At 63.7% G+C, this 15,500-nt stretch overlaps 2 protein-coding genes across 7 annotated transcripts in view; one reads left to right on the forward strand and one right to left on the reverse strand.

The window, feature by feature from the left end:
• FTSJ3 (FtsJ RNA 2'-O-methyltransferase 3) lies at positions 1-10,482 on the forward strand. Of its 6 annotated transcripts, none has more exons than XM_071577079.1 (22): positions 1-67; positions 305-413; positions 506-611; positions 2,452-2,498; positions 2,661-2,740; positions 2,868-2,967; positions 3,702-3,896; positions 4,549-4,664; positions 5,212-5,316; positions 5,437-5,537; positions 5,617-5,697; positions 5,779-5,934; positions 6,203-6,338; positions 7,353-7,558; positions 7,669-7,792; positions 7,885-7,978; positions 8,272-8,422; positions 8,522-8,598; positions 8,711-8,813; positions 8,902-9,085; positions 9,178-9,272; positions 9,547-10,482. In XM_071577079.1, the coding sequence occupies exons 2-22, from the start codon at positions 347-349 to the stop codon at positions 9,734-9,736; spliced, it is 2,514 nt and encodes an 837-aa protein (XP_071433180.1). In that variant the 5' UTR covers positions 1-67; positions 305-346; the 3' UTR covers positions 9,737-10,482. The 6 variants fall into 6 exon arrangements, with proteins under 6 accessions (XP_071433180.1, XP_071433179.1, XP_071433178.1 ...); XM_071577078.1 differs by having other exon boundaries at positions 4-85; XM_071577077.1 differs by having other exon boundaries at positions 4-73.
• Positions 10,469-15,500, reverse strand: part of LOC139682612 (alpha-2-macroglobulin-like protein 1) — a 19,373-nt gene continuing 14,341 nt past the window's right edge. Inside the window, exons 23-36 of the mRNA XM_071577075.1 lie at positions 15,067-15,141; positions 14,607-14,783; positions 13,909-13,990; positions 13,634-13,790; positions 13,439-13,513; positions 13,100-13,256; positions 12,790-13,007; positions 12,483-12,704; positions 12,286-12,410; positions 12,100-12,190; positions 11,936-12,004; positions 11,738-11,840; positions 11,531-11,572; positions 10,469-11,103 (exon numbers count right to left, since the gene is read on the reverse strand). Of these exons, the coding sequence (XP_071433176.1) occupies positions 11,081-11,103; positions 11,531-11,572; positions 11,738-11,840; positions 11,936-12,004; positions 12,100-12,190; positions 12,286-12,410; positions 12,483-12,704; positions 12,790-13,007; positions 13,100-13,256; positions 13,439-13,513; positions 13,634-13,790; positions 13,909-13,990; positions 14,607-14,783; positions 15,067-15,141 (1,616 nt within the window). The 3' untranslated portion in view covers positions 10,469-11,080. The remainder of the gene's footprint in view (positions 11,104-11,530; positions 11,573-11,737; positions 11,841-11,935; positions 12,005-12,099; positions 12,191-12,285; positions 12,411-12,482; positions 12,705-12,789; positions 13,008-13,099; positions 13,257-13,438; positions 13,514-13,633; positions 13,791-13,908; positions 13,991-14,606; positions 14,784-15,066; positions 15,142-15,500) is intronic.

Here is a 15,500-nt window from a genome sequence, read left to right on the forward strand (position 1 = left end):
CGCTGGGAAGGCACTGAGGGCACGCGGCGGGACCGGGACCGGGACCGGGATCGGGATTCGGGATCGTGTCCGTGTCCGTGTCCGTGTCCGTGTCCGTGTCCGGGCTGGCGAAAGGGGCACCGCGGTGCCAGGGCTGAGGGGACGCCGGGCCGGGGTGGGCCGGAGGCTCCGGGAGGGCACAGCGGGGCCGGGAAGCGCCGCGGGTGGGCCCGGGGGCACAGCGGGCTGGGGAGGGCACTGAGGGGGCACCGAGGGGTTCTCATGGAGACCCCCGGCCCCGCTGACCCCGCCCGTGCCCCCGCAGGCCCGAGCGCGGCGCTGACAGCGCGGCCCCCCCGCCGCCGCCATGGGCAAGAAAAGCAAACTGGGCAAGAGCCGGCGGGACAAGTTCTACCACCTGGCCAAGGAGACGGGTGAGGGGCCTGCCCGGCGCGGGGGGCTGCGGGCCCCGGGAACCCCCCGGGAACCCCTCGGTTACCCCCCGGTAACTCCCCGGTCCCCCCAGGCTTCCGCTCCCGCTCCTCCTTCAAGCTGCTGCAGCTCAACCGCAAGTTCCAGTTCCTGCAGAAGGCGCGGGCTCTGCTCGACCTGTGCGCGGCCCCCGGCGGGTGGTGAGTGGCATCGTGTCCCTGGCATCGTGTCCCTGCCCTCGTGTCCCTGCCCTCGTGTCCCTGCCCTCCTTGTCCTTACCCTCGTGTCCCTGCCCTCGTGTCCCTGGCATCGTGGCCCTGCCCTCGTGTCCCTGCCCTCGTGTCCCTGCCCTCGTGTCCCTGCCCTCGTGTCCCTGGCATCGTGGCCCTGGCATCGTGGCCCTGGCATCGTGGCCCTGCCCTCGTGTCCCTGCCCTCGTGTCCCTGGCATCGTGTCCCTGGCATCGTGGCCCTGGCATCGTGGCCCTGCCCTCGTGTCCCTGCCCTCGTGTCCCTGGCATCGTGTCCCTGGCATCGTGTCCCTGCCCTCCTGTCCTTACCCTCGTGTCCCTGCCCTCGTGTCCCTGCCCTTGTGTCCCTGGCATCGTGTCTCTGCCCTCGTGTCCCTGGCATCGTGGCCCTGCCCTCGTGTCCCTGGCATCGTGGCCCTGGCATCGTGTCCCTGGCATCGTGTCCCTGCCCCCGTGTCCCTGCCCCCGTGTCCCTGCCCCCGTGTCCCTGCCCCCGTGTCCCTGCCCTCGTGGCCCTGCCCTCGTGGCCCTGGCATCGTGTCCCTGCCCTCCTGTCCTCACCCTCGTGTCCCTGCCCTCATGTCCCTGCCCTCGTGGCCCTGCCCTCGTGTCCCTGGCATCGTGTCCCTGCCCTCCTGTCCTTACCCTCGTGTCCCTGCCCTCGTGTCCCTGCCCTCGTGGCCCTGCCCTCGTGGCCCTGCCCTCGTGGCCCTGGCATCGTGTTCCTGCCCTCCTGTCCTCACCCTCGTGTCCCTGCCCTCGTGGCCCTGGCATCGTGTTCCTGCCCTCTTGTCCTCACCCTCGTGTCCCTGCCCTCGTGGCCCTGGCATCGTGTCCCTGCCCTCGTGTCCCTGCCCTCGTGGCCCTGCCCTCGTGGCCCTGCCCTCGTGTCCCTGGCATCGTGTCCCTGGCATCGTGTCCCTGGCATCGTGTCCCTGCCCTCCTGTCCTCACCCTCGTGTCCCTGCCCTCGTGTCCCTGCCCTCGTGTCCCTGCCCTCGTGGCCCTGGCATCGTGTCCCTGCCCTCCTGTCCTTACCCTCGTGTCCTTACCCTCGTGTCCCTGCACTCCTGTCCTTACCCTCGTGTCCCTGGCATCGTGTCCCTGGCATCGTGTCCCTGGCATCGTGTCCCTGCCCTCCTGTCCTTACCCTCGTGTCCTTACCCTCGTGTCCCTGCCCTCGTGTCCCTGCCCTCGTGTCCCTGCCCTCGTGGCCCTGGCATCGTGTCCCTGCCCTCCTGTCCTTACCCTCCTGTCCCTGCCCTCCTGTCCCTGCCCTCGTGTCCCTGCCCTCGTGTCCCTGCCCTCGTGGCCCTGGCATCGTGTCCCTGGCATCGTGTCCCTGCCCTCCTGTCCTTACCCTCCTGTCCCTGCCCTCGTGTCCCTGCCCTCGTGTCCCTGCCCTCGTGTCCCTGGCATCGTGTCCCTGGCATCGTGTCCCTGGCATCGTGTCCCTGCCCTCCTGTCCTTACCCTCGTGTCCCTGCCCTCGTGTCCCTGCCCTCCTGTCCTTACCCTCCTGTCCCTGCCCTCGTGTCCCTGCCCTCGTGTCCCTGCCCTCGTGTCCCTGGCATCGTGTCCCTGGCATCGTGTCCCTGGCATCGTGTCCCTGCCCTCCTGTCCTTACCCTCGTGTCCCTGCCCTCGTGTCCCTGCCCTCCTGTCCCTGGCATTGTGTCCCTGCCCTCCGTGCCAGAGCTGGTCCCAAACCTGGCAGCACAGCACAGCCCAGCCCAGGGCTGGGGGCTCCCCGGGCATCCTGCTGTGCTTCCATTCCTCTCTTCTCTTCCCAGGCTTCAGGTGGCTTCCAAATTCATGCCAGTGTCCAGCCTGATCATTGGTGAGTGGGGGCACTTGGCAGGGGCAGGGACATCCCCCAGCACCCCTGGGTGTGACAGAGGAAAGGTTGGGGGTCCTGGGAGGAGGAGAGGGTGGGTGGGGAAGCCACGTGGGAGGGGCTGGAGCCTGTTTTGAGGAGATCCATTGTCCTTCCTCACGCCAGGGGTGGATTTGGTGCCCATCAAGCCCATCCCCAACGTGGTGACACTGCAGGAGGACATCACCACCGAGAAGTGCCGGCAGGTGTGTCCCTGCCCCGAGTGTCCCCTGCTGCCCTGGGGCTCAGCAGGTGCCCTGCAGGGGCAGGGGGGGCCTGGCCCACCCCACCTGCCCAGGTGGAGATCACAGGGGGGCCCTTGGTGTCCCTCAGGCCCTGCGCAAGGAGCTGCAGACGTGGAAGGTGGACGTGGTGCTGAACGATGGGGCGCCCAACGTGGGGGCCAGCTGGGTGCACGACGCCTATTCCCAAGGTGGGGCTGCTCTGGGGGCACCTGGGGGGCACCACTCTGTGCTGGGGACAGTGACAGCTCATTGCCCTTTGAGAGACACAGCATGGTTGGGTTGGGAGGGGCATTAAAGCTCACCCAGTGCCACCCCTGCCATGGGCAGGGACACCTCCCACCAGCCCAGGGTGCTCCAAGCCCTGTCCAACCTGGCCTGGGACACTCCCAGGGCTGGGGCAGCCACAGCTTCTCTGGGCACCTGTGGCAGGGCCTGCCCACCCTCCCAGACAGGAATTCCTTCCCAATATCTCAGTGTCAGTGGGAAGCCATTCCCTGTGTCCTGTCCCTCCATCCCTTGTCCCCAGTCCCTCTCCAGCTCTCCTGGAGCCCCTTTGGGCACTGGAAGGGGCTCCAAGGTGTCCTTGGAGTCTTCGCTTCTCCAGGTTGAAATCAAGGAGAGGGAATTGGATCTCTCTGGATTTCCTGTTATTCTGGAAGGGGCAGAGATATGGGAGGATGTTTTCTGAGCCACAGAATCATAGAATGGTTTGGGTGGGAGGGACCTCAAAGCCCACCCAGTGCCACCCCTGCCATGGGCAGGGACACCTCCCACCAGCCCAGGGTGCTCCAAGCCCTGTCCAGCCTGGCCTGGGACACTCCCAGGGCTGGGGCAGCCACAGCTTCTCTGGGCACCTGTGCCAGGGCCTGCCCACCCTCCCAGGGAAGGTCCCACCCTCACTCCCTCTTCTCTCCTGCTCCAGCCAACCTGACCCTCATGGCCCTGAAACTGGCCTGCGAGTTCCTCTGCAAGGGTGGCTGGTTCATCACCAAAGTGTTCCGGTCCCGGGACTACCAACCCCTGCTCTGGATCTTCCAGCAGTTCTTCCAGAAGGTTCAGGCCACCAAACCCCAGGCCTCCCGCAACGAGTCTGCTGAGATCTTTGTGGTGTGCCAGGGTGAGCACCTGGGGGGACCTGCAGCTGCTGGGGTGGGGCTGGGGAAACTGCTGGTGGCTCTGAGTCCTCCATCCCAGGAGGGAGGGCTCTGATGGCTCTGATTCCTCCATCCCAGGAGGAAGGGCTCTGATTCCTCCATCCCAGGAGGGAGGGCTCTGATTCCCCCATCCCAGGAGGGAGGGCTCTGATTCCTCCATCCCAGGAGGGAGGGCTCTGATTCCTCCATCCCAAGTAGAAGGGCTCTGATGGCTCTGAGTCCCCCATCCCAGGAGGGAGGGCTCTGATTCCCCCATCCCAGGAGGGAGGGCTCTGATTCCCCCATCCCAGGAGGGAGGGCTCTGATTCCCCCATCCCAGGAGGGAGGGCTCTGATTCCCCCATCCCAGGAGGGAGGGCTCTGATTCCCCCATCCCAGGAGGGAGGGCTCTGAGTCCTCCATCCCAAGTAGAAGGGCTCTGATGGCTCTGATTCCCCCATCCCAGGAGGGAGGGCTCTGATTCCCCCATCCCAGGAGGAAGGACTGTGATGGCTCTGATTCCTCCATCTCAGGAGGAAGGGCTCTGATTCCTCCATCCCAGGAAGAAGGGCTTTGTTGGCTCTCATTCCTCCATCCCAGGAAAAAGGCTCTGATGGCTCTGATTCCTCCATTCCAGGCTATCAGGCTCCAGATAAAATCGACAGCAAGTTCTTTGACCCCAAATATGCTTTCAAGGAGGTGGAGGTTCAGGCCAAGTCTGTCAGTGAACTGGTCAGCAAAAAGAAACCAAAGGTACGAGCAGGGCCAGACACACAAACGGGACTGAGGCTGGAGAGGTTGCACTGAGCAAAATTGTTGAGGAAAATGAAAGATCTGGGAGTGCAAAGTGGTGGAAGAGCCAGTTTTGGGGAGGGTTTCAGCACTAAAAGTCAGTGCAGCAATGGGGAAATGGAGATCCAAGTTGTGAGGTTGGGGATGGGTCAGTGAAACACTCCCTGGGAGGACTAGCCACTGGGCTTGTGTCTCTCTGAGGTCTTTAGGACAGTAAGGGCCATGCCAGGTGGTCTCAGCTGGACACAAACCTCTCACTGTCAGCTCTCCATGTGTGAAGGGGGACCAGGGGACACTGTGGAGTTCCTGGGTTGGGGCTGGTGGACTCATGTGGATACAGAGTCATTAAGGATAGAAAACACTTCTGAGATCCTCAGGTCCAACCCTTACACACATTCAGGTGACACTGCAGGGAGACGTGAGTTAGTGACACCATCCCTCTGTCAGGGCTGGTGGCAGCTGCCCAGTTGTGCCCTGCCCTGGCCCCACAGCCCTTTTCCCCCCACAGGCAGAAGGTTATGCTGATGGAGACACGACCCTCTACCACCGCTTCACCCTCATGGACTTCCTCAAGGCTCCCAACCCCGTGGACTTCCTCTCCAAGGCCAACGAGGTGCGTGCCTGGGGCGAGGGGCACCTTGGAGCACAGAGGGGTGCCAGGAAGGAGCCAAGTGCCCCACGGTTGTGGAGGGGAGGCTGGGATTGAACTCCCCTTTCCCTGTGCCCTGCCCAGATCACGCTGGGGAACGGGGAGCTGGAGAACCACAGCTCCACCACGGAGGAGCTGCGCCAGTGCTGCAAGGACATCCGCGTGCTGGGGCGCAAGGAGCTCAGGTACTGGGAGAGACTGGGACAGGCAGATACACCAGCTGGGCCTGGGGGCATCTCTGACAGTTCCCCCCACCCTCAACAGAGCTCTGCTGAACTGGAGGACGAAGCTGCGGCGGTTTTTGGCCAAAAAGCTGAAGGAGGAGGCAAAGGAGCTGGATATCAAGTAGGAACAAAGGGCAGGGCTGCCCAGGAGGTGGGATGGGTCTGTCCCAGCACAGCTGTCTGAGCTCTTTCCCTTTGGCAGCCTGAGCTCTGGTGAGGAGGAGGAAGGCAGAGAGGAGGAGAGGAAGGAGAAGAAGACGGCACCAAAAGCTGAAGCTGATGAGGTGGAGAAGGAGGAGGAGGAGGTGGAGCTGGCGTTGGCAGAGATGAAGGCCAAGGAACTAGCAGAGTTGAAGAGGTAAAAAGATCTCAGGGAGGAGAGATGGGGAGCACAGGGGAAGAGGGTGGAATGTCAGAGCCTGCCCTGTTGGCAGCAGGGGGTTTGTGGGTCCTTGAGCTCATCTGCTCCTCCAGGCGGGTGAAGCTGGGTGGGCCCCCTTTGTCCCAGGGTTGGGGACCCTTCACAGAGGGTGGCAGTGCTGCTGAGGGACACGTGGCAGTGGATGAGCCTCTGGGGTGTGTGTGGTGAGGGTGGCAGTGTGACCTCACTCCCTTGCCTCCCCCAGAAAGAAGAAGAAGATCCTGAAGGAGCAGCGGAAGCAGCGCGAGCGTGTGGAGCTGAAGATGGACCTGCCCGGCGTGTCCATCGCCGACGATGGTGACACCAGCATGTTCTCCCTGCAGAGCATCCACAGGACCCCGGTGTGTGGGGGGCAGGCCAAGGTCCCTGGGCCACCAGGGCTGGGACAGGTCCCTGATGTGTGGGGGCAGGCTGAGCTCTCTGGGCCACCAGAGCTGGGACAGGACCCTGGTGTGGAGGGCAGGCTGAGCTCTCTGAGTCACCAGGGCTGGGACAGGACCCTGGTGTGGAGGGGCCAGGCTGAGCTCCCTGGGCCACCAGGGCTGGGACAGGACCCTAATGTGTGGGGGGCAGGCTGAGCTCTCTGGGCCACCAGAGCTGGGACAGGACCCCAGTGTGTGGGCGGCAGGCCAAGGTCCCTGGGTCACCAGGGCTGGGACAGGACCCTGGTGTGTGGGGGCCAGGCTGTGCTCCCCAGGCCACCAGAGCTGGGACAGGTCCCCAGTGTGTGGGGGGCAGGCTGAGCTGTCTGGGCCACCAGGGCTGGGACAGGACCCCGGTGTGTGGGGGGCAGGCCAAGGTCCCTGGGTCACCAGGGCTGGGACAGGTCCCTGATGTGTGGGGGCAGGCTGAGCTCTCTGAGTCACCAGGGCTGGGACAGGACCCCAGTGTGTGGGGGGCAGGCTGAGCTCTCTGGGCCACCAGAGCTGGGACAGGACCTTGATGTGTGGGGGGCAGGCTGAGCTCTCTGGGCCACCAGGGCTGGGACAGGACCCCGGTGTGTGGGGGGCAGGCTGAGCTCCCCAGGCCACCAGAGCTGGGACAGGACCCCGGTGTGTGGGGGGCAGGCCAAGGTCCCTGGGTCACCAGGGCTGGGACAGGACCCCGGTGTGTGGGGGGCAGGCCAAGGCCCCTGGGCCACCAGGGCTGGGACAGGACCCCAGTGTGTGGGGGGCAGGCTGAGCTCTCTGGGCCACCAGAGCTGGGACAGGACCTTGATGTGTGGGGGGCAGGCTGAGCTCTCTGGGCCACCAGGGCTGGGACAGGACCCCGGTGTGTGGGGGGCAGGCTGAGCTCCCCAGGCCACCAGGGCTGGGACAGGACCTGACCTGAGCCTCGTCTGACTCGTGTTGCAGCTGCTGGATGAGTTGTCCCGGGGGGACATGGCCTCAGCAGATGCCCTCCTGGAGATGGGCCCTGGGGACGATGACATTTACGTCTCGGATCAAGAGGAGGGGGACGATGTGTCCCTGGCCAGCGACCTGGACCCAGAGGAGCTGCTGGAGATCGAGGCCCGTCAGCGCAAACTGGAGCGGGAGAGGCGGGAGCAGGGTGGGAAGAGGTGAGAGAGGGAGAGGCCTCCCTGGGACATGGGCTGCCTTTGGAACAACTCTGGAGTCTGGCAGCAGGCACACCTGGCTGGGGACACTCATCTACTGCTTGTTCCCACAGGGCAAAGTTCAAGCAGAAGAAGGAGGAGGAGGAGGAAGGGGAGGAAGAGGAGAATCCTCTGCTGGTGCCCCTGGAGGAGAAGTCGGTGCTGGAGGAGCGACAGACCAGCCTGTGGTTTGGGAAGGTGAGTCACACTGGGACAGAAATGATGGGCAGCCTCAGCCCCAGCGGCTCCCCAGGGCTGCCCCGTGGCTGAGCCTCTGCTCCCCATCCCAGGACGCCTTTGCTGGCATCGAGGATGACGCAGATGAGGACCTGGAGCTGGGACAGGCCCAGATGTTGGCTGAGAGACAGCAGCAGACCCAGAGAGGTGAGGGGAAGCTGCATCACTGGGGGGCATGAAGGGGCAGTCACATGGCCCAGTCTTGGGCACTGGAACCTACCACCATGGGAGTACTGCCATGAGCAGTATCATGGAATGGTTTGGATTGGAGGAACCTTAAGGTCATCCAGGTCCAACCTTCCACTAGACCAGAGGCTGTTCCCAGCCTGTGTCATTAAGGAGCTGTCATTAGTGCAGTGTTAATGAGCAGACTCTCTGGAGGAGTGAACTGCAGTGGGGTCTGCCTTGGCCATTTCTCACCCAGTGGTTCCCATCCCCAGACAAAGCAACAAAGAAAGGGCAGAAGAAGAAGGAGCCTGCCCAGGAGGAGGCTCCGGCCGAGCCCCCACCTGCCACAGACACAGCACCTGACCCTGGCAAAGCACAGGATGAGCAGAGCAGTGACGACGACAGCAGCAGTGATGATGAGAGGTGAGGACTGGGAGGGGGGTCTGGATGTTCTCCCTTGCTCCACAGTCCTGGAGAGCTGGGAAATGAGGACCCCAGCCCTGCCCACACTCCTCTCCACAGGCCCCTGACACCAGTGGCGAGGAAGCGGGGCCGTGTCGAGCCGTGTGGCTTCGAGGTGGTGCCCATTGAGAACCCAGGTGAGTGGGAGCCCTGTGAGTCCCTCTTTAGGGACAGGAGGCAGGCCCAGACCATGCTCACCCAGCTGGCTGGGCTGCAGCCAGGCCGAGCTTTAACGTGCCCATCCTGCAGTGAAAAGAGCCCGTGTCCTGGACGCAGAGGGACTGGCCCTGGGCTCTGTCATCGCCACCTCCAAAAAGGCCCGGCGGGACCTCATTGACGACTCCTTCAACAGGTACCAGGAGCAGCCTTTGGGCTCCAGCAGGAGGGGGCAGGGTGGGCACCCCACATGCTGCTCACGGCTCACCCGAGTGCCCCCCCAGGTATTCGTACAACGAGGACGAGGGGGAGCTGCCCGAGTGGTTCACGGAGGAGGAGAAGCAGCACCGGCGCAAGCAGGTGCCAGTGGACCGGCAGACGGTGGAGGCCTATCGGCAACGCTGGCGCGAGATCAACGCCCGCCCCATCAAGAAGGTGGCAGAGGCCAAGGCCCGCAAGAAGCGGCGGGTGAGTGTGGCTGGTGGGCCCAAATCCCCCTCCCAGGGGCTCCATTCCCCCTCCCAGTGGCCCCATCCCTCCTCACCTCGCTGTCCCTGCAGATGCTGAAGAAGATGGAGCAGATGAAGAAGAAGGCCGAGGCCGTGGTGAGCACGGTGGATATCTCGGAGCGGGAGAAGGTGGCCCAGCTGCGGCGGTGAGTGGCCAAGCTGAGATCCAGCTCCGTCCTGTGGCACTGGGGTGGTTGGGGATGCCATGTCCCTGCAGCCATGGTGTGGGGACAGCTCTGTGTGTCACCCAGCCAGGCTGGATCCGGGGCTGGCAGAGCAAGGAAGGGAGCCCCAGCCTGGGCACAGAGCCCAGAGGACGGGTGGGACCCAATATTGGTTTTGGGGCCAAAAGCCAAACTACTGGAGCTGAGCTGGGCTGAGCACTGAGTCTCGCTCTGACCTTTCACCCTTCTCCCACAGCATCTACAAGAAGGCTGGGCTGGCCAAGGAGAAGCGACAGGTCACCTACTTGGTGGCCAAGAAGGGCGTGGGGCCCCGTGTGCGCCGCCCCCCCGGCGTCAAGGGCCAGTTCAAGGTGGTCGACAGTCGCCTCAAGAAGGACGTGAGGGCTCAGAAACGCAAAGAGCAGAAGAAGAAGCACCACAAGTGATGTGGGAGCAGCTCCGTCTCCAGCGAGGTGCTCAGCTCAGGGCACAGGGCAGGGCTGGCTCCTGTCCTCTGCTGCTGTCCCCTGCCCTGGGGACAGGGCTGGCACTTGGCCACAGGGTGCTGTTGGTCTGTGCCTTGATGTGACTGTGCCTCCTGCCCTCCCCTGAGGCAGGGAGGGTCTGTTTGGCCTCAGCGCTGCTGCGTGGCCACGTCTCAAGGGCTCACCTGCTGGCTCTGCTGACACCCTGTGGAGATCACAGGAGCATCCACACCAGCCCTGGCTGTCCCCAGAGAGGCTGTGGCTCTGGGGGACATCTCTGAGCTGTGTTTGTCACCGGGGTGGCAGGACAGTGGGTGCAGAGCCCCGAGGTAGGGGGTGGTTGGTCTGCACAGAGCAGCAGCAGAATTAACCTCTGCTCTGAGGCTGTGCAGGGCAGTGTCCTGCACCTGGGCAAGGTGAGAGGCCTGTGCTGGCACTGCCTGTCCCTTTGTGTGCCATGTGACATGCAGAGGCAGGACTGGTGGGTGGGTTCTGTGTATCTGCTCATGCCTTGAGAGCCCTCTGCCCTCAGCCCACCTCCCTGTATGTCTGGCAAAGATCTGAACAGGAATTGACTCCAGCCTTTCACCCTCCTGCCCCAACCCACCCAGGCCACAGCTCTCCCCTCTGTCCCCACACCCTCCCAGGGTAAGACCCTCAAGTTGAGGAAAAGAAAGACCAAGAGAAAAGAAGTGGTGGAGTAAATGTTTTTATTTAAACCGAGGGCAGGGGCTGGGGGACAGCAGCTTTTCTCCTTCAACAGGCACCTGCCTGGCTTGTACTGGGATTGCAGAGATGTCCCCAAGTCACTCTTGGGGACAGTGGCACTGGTAGTGCTGGCGAGGGGACTGAGGTAGCGCTGTGGCTCCCAGACAGGGTGAGTGGTGGTGAGGACTTGCCAGGGAAGTTGTGGCAGGAGGGAGAAGTTCTGTGTGCCATTCAGGTGCTGTGGGGAGGGGAGGGGCCAGACTGGTGCCCCAGAGTCCCCTCGAGGGGAGATGAATGGGGGTGTCCCTGTAAAGCCACAGCTTGGCTGCTCAGCCAGTCAGAAGTGTGACAAGAGCTCAAGAAGCAGCAAGATGTGTCTGCCCATGGGTCTGTATCAGCCCCTCAGCTGGGGATCCCTCTGTCCTGGGGTGGGAGCTGTGGCTGAGCCCAGAGGGGCTGTGCTGGGTGCTGGGAGAATCTCTGGGCTGTGTCCTGCCCCATGGAGGGTGAGGGCTGTGACCAGTGTGGGAGCAGAGACCATCAGCCATCCTGGTCCTCGGGAGCTGGGGCGAGCACAGGGATGGGCTGGAGGCAGTGCTAGTTGTTTTTCTGCTCCTCTTCTGAAGGGAAGGCAGGGATGCTGTGAGAGGAGAGCCCCCCTGCTCCCACCACCCAGGCCCTCCAGCTGAGCTCCAGCCCTTGGAGCTCGGTGTCCCATCCCCTGTGTGACCCCAAACCCATGTTTGGGCAGCTCCAGAAGGTGCACTGGAGGAAAGCTGGGGCTGATGGGGGGCTGAGCTTCCTCAGAAAGACACAGCACTGCAACCTGGACATTTGGATCTTACCTGACCTCTTGGCCCCCCAGATCTGGCCAGCATATCCCAGTGCAAGACCAGGCTGGGCTCCTCCATCCCCACCCCCTGCCCTCCCTTCCCCCGGGTCCTGGGTCTCAGCACAGCCCAGGTTGGCCCTGTAGGGTTAGTGGGTCCCTATGAGGGTCCTGCTGGTGGGGTGACCCCACCCTGCCCTGCCAGGCTCAGCCCCTACCTGAGCTGAAAGGTGCACTGTAGGAAACATCCACACGGTCACCTGCAATGGGAAGGATGGGGACCGGTGGGCTCGGGATGAGCTGCTGCCATTAACGAGCCAAAACTCATCAGTGTGAGCTGGAAAGCTCAGCCAGACCCCCACTGAGTCACTGGGGTGGCAGGGGGTGGCAGTGGGACCAGGGGACATGGCACTGGCAGGGCTCACCTGTCTCGTAGTAGTCGTACAGTGTCACTGTGGCTGGCTGAAGGTTCTTCACCAGGAAGTCCTGCTTGGCACTGAAGGAGAAGGTCTCCTCCTCCTTCGTCAGCTGTGGAGATGGAGACAGCCCAAGGGTGAGGTGCAGCCACCCACAATGGGGAAGCACCCCATGCCCCAGCTCACGGGCTGCTGTCCTCATCTCACCTGGTCCAGGTAAATCGTCACCTGGTCGGGCTCAACCTCCACCTTCTTCACCAGGTTCTGCCCCTTCAGCTGAAAGGACATGGCTCAGGATGTTCAGTGGGTGCCCCAGCCAAGGCCAGCACCCTGCCACGTGCCCTGAGGGGCGGGCAGCAGGGTGTCCTCACCTCCACCAGAGAGCTCTTGTCGGGGCTGTATCCAGACGGCAGCTTGGCCTCGATGACAACCATGTTGGTGGCAGGACGTGTCCCGGTGTACCTGCAAGGGCAGAGCCCCGCGGTGGAGTTGTGACCCACCCTCCCTCCTTGCCTGCTCCTGTGCCCGCCACACCCGGGGGGCACCCCCAGCCCTACCGTGCCCAGAGCTGGAGCCTAAAGCCTTTGCCGGGGTTCTGTGCAGGGGTCAGCGGCTCTGTCTTCACACGGAGCTCGAACGCCCCCGTGCTGGGAGGGGGTGGCACGTTGTAGCGCAGGGTCACCTGTGGGGACAGCGCAGGGTGAGATCCAGCGAGGGGGCAGTGCAGGGGCCGGGCACCTCGGGCGGCACCGACCTGCACCAGGGCACAGCCCTGCCCGCGGGCTCGCAGCCCGTACGCCCCCGGCAGCTGCCGCAGAGCCTCCCGCCGCAGCACCAGCCGGTTGCTACGGTCCAGCACGAAATCCTGCGCGGTGCCCCCGGGGGATGTCACTGTCACCGTCAGCGAGGAGTCCCCGCTGCTGCCGAAAGTCAAGGCGGCGTATTTGGCCAGGGCTTGCAGGGCCACCACGGTGTCCTGTGCACGGAGACAGCGCAGGGTCACCCCTGGGCACGGGACCCTGGAGGGGATGTTGTGGGGCACAGGACTCCGGCGCCGGTACCTGCGTGGAGGCGAAGCCCCCATAGGGGTTCTGCTGCTTGCAGAGCCAGCGGACGATCTTGGCGGCGGTGGCCAGGTCGGCAGAGGACACGCGGGGCTGGGACAGGTGAGCCAGGAGGGCATAGGCTGTCATCTCTACCTCTGCCGGCGCAGCCGCGGCCCAGGAGGCCTCCGAGGTGGGCACAGCCGGCCCCTTCCTCTGCCAGTAGAGCAGCCCCTCTGGGAGAGCAGGGGTGGGAGCTCAGCCCCTGCTCCGGGGTGGGATGGGTGACCCAGGCAGAGGGTGGCACCGCCCGGGGGTGCCCCTGTACCTGAGCTGACGCTGTGCTGGGCCAGGCTCTGCAGCTGCGCTCGCTGCTGCTCCCCAAGCCCCGCCAGCCCGAACACGTAGGCGAGAAGGGCTTGTGTGTAGGGGTTGTCCGTTTCCGAAGCCTCCAGACACTTCAGGGCTGCGCTCACCGTTTGCTCCTGGCGAGGGCACAGTCAGGACCCAGCCCGAGGGCATGGGAATCACTGAGACCCCAGTTCTGCCAGTCAGACCAGTTGTGCCCAGGTGGGGCTGGGAGGCAGCCTGGAACAGCTGGTCCTGCTGCGCCCAACACCCACCCCCACTCCACCAGCCCCTCAGGGGACATTGGGGTCACCCTCACCTGTGGTGACAGCCCCAGCTCCAGCATCGCAGCTGTCACATAAGCCGACAGCGAGAGCTCATCTGAGACGCCGCCCTGCGAAGGGGACAGCGGGACACGGGTCTGGCACAGGCACTCCCGCACTGCCCAGACCACGCTCTGGGGACATGCTGGGGCCACCTGTGTCCCCACACCCCACCCCAGCCCCTGCCCCACCTTCAGGGCGTTGTTGAAGAGCTTGCCCACGCTGCGGAAGCAGCCCGAGGGCTTCTGCTGCCTCTGCAGCCACCCCAGCGCGTCCGAGATGTGCCGCTCCTCGATGGCCACGTAGGCTTTGGCTTGGCCGAAGGACTTGAGTACAAACGCCGTCAGCCTAGAGAGACATCAGAGGGGTGGGGGCTCAGTGCCTCGGGGGCAGGAGGAGCCCTGGGATGCCACTCCCTGCAGAGCTGCTGCTGCAGAGCCTGCCCAAGCCCCGCGGGGTCCCTCACCAGGTGTTGCCCTCTGGATCGTTCTTCCCAAAGGCGCTGTAAGAGCCGTCGTCGTGTTTGTACTGCAGCTCTCGCTGGTACCCTGTGGGGAGGAGATGGGGAGGGGACTTTACACGGTGGTCTCTTCATCCCAGGGGATGCTGCAGCCCGGGTGGAAATGGGGAGTGGGGATGTGGGACAGGGGGGTGGGAGGGGAGGAGATGGGGATGGGTCTTTACACAGTGGTCTTTCCATCCTGGGGGCTGCTGCAGCCCAGGGGAAATGGGGAGCAGGGATGTGGGACAGTGGGGTGGGAGGGGAGGAGATCACAGAATCATAGAATAGATTGGGTTGGAAAAGACCTCCGAGATCATCAAGTCCAACCCTTGGTCCAACTCCAGTCCCTTTACCAGATCATGGCACTCAGTGCCACGGCCAAGCTCAGCTGAAAAACCTCCAGGGATGGGGAATCCACCCCCTCTCTGGGCAGCCCATTCCAATGCCTGATGGGGATGGGTCTTTCCATCCCAGGGGATGCCGTAGCCCAGGTGGAAATGGGAAGTGGGGACATGGGACGGGGGGGTGGGAAGGGAGGAGATGGGGATGGATCTTTACACGGTGGTCTTTCCATCCCAGGGGATGCTGCAGCCCAAGGAGAAGTGGGGAGGGGGACATGGGACAGGAGAGTGGGAGGGGAGAGGGGGGACGTGGCCACTCACCACTCTGCAGGAAGCCCTGAGCCTTGGCACGGATGTCGGGGAGCAGCTGCCCGCTCTTCTCCAGGTACTGCTGGATGTAGATGTTGGGGGCAAAGCGCACCATGTTCTGCTCCCCACAGCCATAGGGCATGGCCAGGAGGCTGTCCAGGTTCTGCATGGCATTGCCCATGATGTCACCTGTGCCAGGGGGACATGGGGAACACCATCATCACCTGTGCCCCACTGCACCCCATATCCCATATCCCCTTCCACTCGTGGTCCACACAATATTTAGAGTTAGAAGGGACCCACAAGGTTCATTGAGTCCAACTCCGAAGTGAATGGCCCATACAGGGATTGAACACACAACCTTCTGTAATTAGCACCACGCTCTAACCAGCTGAGGTAATCTTGGTTCCCACCTTCTCCTGAGCTTGGAACATGTAGCTTTGCACACCCCTTGCCCACGCCTGTCCCTTACCCATCACAGTGACATGGGCTCGCTGGGAGCCCTCCAGGATGTTTGCAGGAACCTCCAGGGATACTTCTTCAGCATCTGTGGGGATGGAGGGCCAGGACAGTGGGGATGGAGGGCCAGGACAGTGGGGATGGAGGGCCAGGAGAGTGGGGATGAAGAGCCGCAACAGTGGGAATGGAGGACCAGGACAGTGGGGATGGAGGGTAAGGACAGTGGAAATGGAGGACCAGGACAGTGGGAATGGAGGGCCAGGACACTGGGGATGCCCAGCTCCTCCAGATCCACCCTGTGGCATCCTTGCTCACTCCCTTCCTCCTCCAACCCTCCTCAGTCTCAAGGTTGGGTTACAGCATCTCAGCCAGAAGCCTCCAGGGACTCTCATCCTTGGCTCCTCTGGGCTGGTGGTCCTTATGACCTGTGGCCAAGTATCCCTGTCC

The sequence above is a fragment of the Pithys albifrons genome, chromosome 25 (genome assembly GCF_047495875.1).
Source record: "Pithys albifrons albifrons isolate INPA30051 chromosome 25, PitAlb_v1, whole genome shotgun sequence".
Classification (NCBI taxonomy): Eukaryota; Metazoa; Chordata; class Aves; order Passeriformes; family Thamnophilidae; genus Pithys; species Pithys albifrons.